The sequence below is a fragment of the Zonotrichia albicollis genome, unplaced genomic scaffold (genome assembly GCF_047830755.1).
Source record: "Zonotrichia albicollis isolate bZonAlb1 unplaced genomic scaffold, bZonAlb1.hap1 Scaffold_254, whole genome shotgun sequence".
In the NCBI taxonomy this organism is placed as follows: Eukaryota; Metazoa; Chordata; class Aves; order Passeriformes; family Passerellidae; genus Zonotrichia; species Zonotrichia albicollis.
Genome location: NW_027428428.1, coordinates 6,456,741 through 6,462,367, shown reverse-complemented (window position 1 = coordinate 6,462,367; position 5,627 = coordinate 6,456,741). Strand labels below are relative to the sequence as shown.

General features: G+C 52.4%; 1 protein-coding gene across 1 annotated transcript; it reads right to left on the bottom strand.

Annotated features, from left to right (window-relative positions):
• Positions 1-4,326: 4,326 nt before the first annotated feature.
• On the bottom strand, positions 4,327-5,259 carry LOC141727833 (olfactory receptor 14I1-like). Its single transcript, XM_074534118.1, has one exon. The coding sequence runs from the start codon at positions 5,257-5,259 to the stop codon at positions 4,327-4,329; it is 933 nt and encodes a 310-aa protein (XP_074390219.1).
• Positions 5,260-5,627: the final 368 nt, after the last annotated feature.

Sequence of the window (5,627 nt, the reverse complement as noted above, 5' to 3'; positions counted from 1 at the left end):
CAAAAGGAGCCCTTGGAGCTCTCCTGGGCCAGCGACTCCCTCTGAGTGGGGCCTCTCCCAGTCGGGAACTCTCCCATTTGCTGCACTCGGGGATCCTGAACAACGACGGAGCCTGGGCTGATCCCCCCACTCCTCCAGGCTCAGCCCATTGCCCTTTGCTGGGGAGATGCCAAAGGATCCACAGGGAGCATTTCCTGCCCTCAGGGGAATTGCTCACAGGTGCCTGGCACTGACTCTTTGTGTCTCAGTGCACACAGGAGTGCCTGTGCTGGGGAAATGTGGCAGAAGATTGTGACAAGAAATGTGACAAGAACAGACTGTCCCTGTGTGCCAAGAGATCAGTCAATGGGGTAAATATCCAGCCTGGCTGGGCAAGGAGGTTTTGGAGGAACTTAAGAATGAAAAGAGGATGTATCAGAGTTGGAAAGAGGGTCAGGTCTCTAAGGTATTGTTCAAGAAGGCTGCTAGAGCATGCAGACAAAAAATTAGGCAGCCCAAAGCTCAATTTGAACTTAGAATGGCGATTTCTGTAAAGGATAATAAAAAATGTCTTAACAAATACATTAATGCTACAAGGAAGGGTTTGACCAGCCTTTGTTCTTTATTGGACAAGGGAGGGAACTTAGTATCTGCAGATGAGGAGAAGGCAGAAGTGCTTAATGCCTACTTTGCCTCAGTTTTTAGTGGGAAGATGACTTGCCCTCAAGACACTTGCCTGCCTGGGCTGGTTGATGGTGTCAGGGAGCAGAATGATCCCCCCATTATCCAAGAGGAGGCAGTCATACAACTACTGAAATGCTTGGATGTTCATAAATCTATGGGACCAGATGGGATCCACCCCAGGGTAATGAGAGAGCTGTCAAATGAGATTGCAAAGCCACTCTCCATCACTTACCAACAGTCCTGGCTCACTGGTGAGGTTCTGGATGACTGGAAGCTGGCCAATGTGATACCCATTCACAAAAAGGGTGCAAAGGAGGATCCTGGTAATTATAGACCAGACAGCCTGACCTCACTACCTGGCAAAATAATGGGACACTTTATATTAAGTGCCACCACTCAGAATTTACAGGATCACCAGGGTATCAGACCCAGCCAGCATGGATTTAGGAGGGGTAGGTCATGTTTGACCAACCTGGTCACCTTTTATGACCAGATAAGCCGCCTAGTGGATGCAGGGAAGGCTTCAGATGTTGTTTACTTGGATTTCAGCAAGGCCTTTGACACTGTCTCCCACAGCATACTCCTAGACAAGCTGGCAGCCCGTGGCTTGGACAGGAGCACTCTTTGCTGGGTTAGGAACTGGCTGCATGGCCAAGCCCAGAGAGTGGTGGTGAATGGTGCTGCATCCAGCTGGTGGCCAGTCACCAGTGGTGTCCCTCAGGGGTCTGTGCTGGGGCCAGTTCTGTTTAATATTTTTATTGTGAACATGGATGAGGGTTTAGAGTCTTTCATTAGCAAATTTTCAGATGACACTAAGCTGGGAGCGTGTGTTGATCTGTTAGAGGGAGGGAGGGCTTTGCAGAGGGATTTGGAACAGTTGGATGTATGGGCAAAATCTAATGGGATGAAGTTCAATAAGTCCAAGTGCCGAGTCCTGCACTTTGGCCACAATAACCCCCTGCAACATTATAGGCTGGGGACGGTGTGGCTGGACAGTGCTCAGGAGGAAAGGGACCTGGGGGTGCTGGTTGACAGTCGGCTGAACATGAGGCAGCAGAGTGCCGTGGTGGCCAAGAAGGCCAATGGCATCTGTCCTATTTTCGGCTGTTTGGATGGCCTGGAAAGGCCCGGGGTGGCCTTGAGGCAGCCCGCGCTTCAAAGGACGAGAAGAGGCTTCAAATCTTTTCTTGGTCTCGCTGTTTATTAATTGCTTATCTAAAAGATTTTCTCTCGGCCCGACAGAGGTCTGCTCAGCAGTCAGCCATGAGCACACTCCCTGCCCCCCGGGGCGGTCACCTATCTTTATACCCAAAGTTGCTTATACAATATTTATCATTTTTCCCCAATACCTTTTACCCTTATTAACCAGTGCACTTTTAGTAATGATCAATCCCAAAGTGCCACCATCACCACAGAAGATGGAGAAGAAGAAGAAGAAGAAGAAGGACAGGACATGCCCCAATTCCTCCATCTTACTTCTCTAAACCCCCCTGTACAGAAATCCTAAACCCTGTGTTTCACTCTCTAATTAACTTATCCCTTCACCATTCACTCCGGTGAAATCCTCCTATCCTCATACAAGTGTCGTCTCCTGTGTAGGATCAAAGTCCAGCCACCAGACACTTCTGGCAACATTCCAGGACTCCCGAGCCCTCCAAGGGTGGTCTCGGTGACTCGGCACCTCAGTCCTGAGGTGCTGAGATCCCACAGCATCCTGGCCAGTATCAGGAATGGTGTGGCCAGTGGGAGAAGGGAGGTCATTCTTCCCCTGTACTCGGCACTGGTGAGGCCACACCTTGAGTATTGCATCCAGTTCTGGGCCCCTCAGCTTAGGAGGGATGTTGAGATGCTTGAGCGTGTCCAAAGGAGAGCAACGAGGCTGGTGAGGGGCTTGGAGCACAAGCCGTATGAATAATGACTGAGGGAGATGGGGTTGTTCAGCCTGGAGAAAAGGAGACTCAGAGGTGACCTTATCACTCTCTTCAGCTTCCTGAAGGGTGGCTGTGGTGAGCTGGGGGTCGGTCTCTTTCTCCGGGCAACAACAGACAGAACAAGAGGACACAGTCTCAAGTTGCGCCAAGAGAGATAGAGGCTAGAATTAAGGAGGAAATTTTTCACAGAAAGAGTGGTAATACTGGAATCATCTAGCCAGGGAGGTGGTGGAGTCACCATCCCTCCATGTGTTTAAGGGAAGACTGGATGTGGCACTTGATGCCATGCTCTAGTTGAAGTGTTAGAACATGGGTTGGACTCAATGATCTTCAAGGTCTCTTCCAACCTAGAAATTCTGTCATTCTATGATTCGTGGAACCAAGGATCCACTGTGACACTTCAGGGCCTTGGGGGACCAAGGGCCATTGTGACACTGCAGGGCTAAAGATCCAAGGGACTTTGTGACACCAAGGGGTCCTATGGAACCAAAGGGACATTGTGACACTGGAAGGCCCCATGGAACCATGGAGACCATTGGGGCACTCTGGGGAACCGTGCTGACACAAAGTTGGGTGTGAGTTTAATCTGCTGGAGGGTAGGATGGCTCTGCACAGGGCCCTGGACAGGCTGGATCCAGGGCCCAAATCCAACAAGGTCAGGTTAAACAAGACCAAGTGCTGGGTCCTGCACTTTGGCCACAACAACCCCTGCAGCACTATAGGCTGGGGACAGAGTGGCTGGAGAGCAGCCAGGCAGAAAGGGACCTGCAGGGACTGATGGACAGCAGGCTGGACATGAGGCAGCAGAGTGCCCAGGTGGGCAAGAAGGGCAATGGCTCCTGGCCTGGATCAGGAATGGTGTGGCCAGCAGGAGCAGGGCAGGGATTCTTCCCCTGTGCTCAGCACTGGTTGGGCAGCACCTTTAGTGCTGTGTCCAGTTCTGGGGCCCCCTGTTTAGGAAGGACATGGAGGGGCTGGAGTGTGTCCAGAGAAGGGCAACAAGGCTGGTGAGAGGTCTGGAGCACAAGTGCTGTGAGGAGCGGGGGAGGGCCCTGGTAGATGTTCAAGTTCTCCAGCCCTTGCTGGCCCCAGGGGCTGATGGCATTTGTGCTCCCTCAGGTTCATGTCCCCACACCAACAGCATGGGGGTGCTCCCCCTGCTGTGTGCAATGCAAACAGGGGCTGCTGAGCCAGTGCTGCCGTGTCTGTGCCTGCAAGGATGGGGCAACTGTGTGAGCTGGGGGAGAGGCCAGGGCTGCAGAGAGGGGATGTTGTTGGCAGCTCCATCAGGACGCTCTGGGACGCTGCCCTGGGCTGTGCAGCTCACTGGGGATGGATCAGCCCCTGCTCTGCTGCTCCTTCCCGTCTGCCCCAGGGCCCTTGCAGAGCCCCAGCCATGCTGTTTGCCCCCAGCCTGCCCACGGCCAGCCTGGGGCTTCTCACAGGGATTTTCTGTGCTGAGCATTGGCCTGGGTGTGTTCTTGAGAGAGCCTGGGCAAGGAGCCTGGAGCCCCCAAGCCCTGGCCTGAGGCGTCAGCGCTGCACCAGCAGTGCCCATGGCTTGTCCCTGCTGCAGCCCTGGCACTGCCACCCCCAGGTGGCACAAGCATTTATATTTCTTTGTGGATAATATGAAAAATTAAAACAAGAGAAAAAAGACCTCAGAACCAAACAACATGAAACATCGTATACAACTTTAATTATTAGTGAGTTGCAGAAATTGGCCAGCAGTTTAATGTTTCTGAAAGCCTCCAGTCATCAGCCTCCACACTGCAGCCTTGAGCTCCTGGTTCCTCAGGCTGTAGATGAGCGGGTTCAGGGCTGGAGGCACCACCGAGTAAAGAACTGACAGGCCCAGATCCAGGGATGGGAAGGAAATGGAGGGAGGCTTCAAGTGAGCAAAGATAACCGTGCTGAGGAACAGAGAGACCACGGCCACGTGAGGGAGGCAGGTGGAAAAGGCTTTGTGCCGTCCCTGCTCAGAGGGGATCCTCAGCACAGCCCTGAAGATCTGCACATAGGAGAAAACAATGAACACAAAACAACCCAATACCAAACAGGAACTAACAGCAATGAGCCCAAGTTCCCTGAGGTAGAATTTGGAGCAGGAGAGCTTCAGGATCTGTGGGATTTTACAGAAGAACTGGCCCAGGGCATTGCCGTGGCACAGGGGCAGGGAAAATGTATTGGCCGTGTGCATGAGAGCACTGAGAAAGGCACTGGCCCAGGCAGCTGCTGCCATGTGGGCACAAGCTCTGCTGCCCAGGAGGGTCCCGTAGTGCAGGGGTTTGCAGATGGACACATAGCGGTCATAGCACATGACTGTCAGGAGGGAAAGCTCTGATCCAAGGAAGAAATAAATCAGAAAGAGCTGTGTGGCACATCCTGTGTAGGAGATGTTCCTGGTGTCCCAGAGGGAATTGTGCATGGCTTTGGGGACAGTGGTGCAGATGCAGCCCAGGTCAGTGAGGGCCAGGTTGAGCAGGAAGAAGAACATGGGCGTGTGCAGGTGGTGGCTGCAGGCTACGGCGCTGATGATGAGGCCGTTGGCCAGGAGGGCAGCCAGGGAGATGCCCAGCAAGAGGCAGAAGTGCAGGAGGTGCAGCTGCCACGTGTCTGCCAATGCCAGCAGGAGGAAGTGGCTGATGGAGCTGCTGTTGGACATTTGCTGTCTCTTGCCATGGGTATCTGTTCATGCATAAAGGACAGGGAAGAGTTGGAGGAGATATCTGTAACCAAAATTAAAGTAATTTCCCATACTCCCTCCTCTGTAACACACACAGATTTTCTTCTGTGTTTAAGTGTTCTGAGGTTTTCTTTTTGATGTTCCCCCATGTGTCTCCTGGTATTCTTGGATATCAGAAACCCTCAACATTCTTTCTGCAATCAGGAAGAGCAGCAAGTTCTGTGAGGCAAAGTGATGAGAGGAGAGTGAGTGGAGATGATCTGGCATTCTGACCTGTTCAGATTTTCTGTGGGCTTTAAACTTGCCCAGGTAGATTTCAATCAATTTCCCATGTTTTCCTCAAAAAT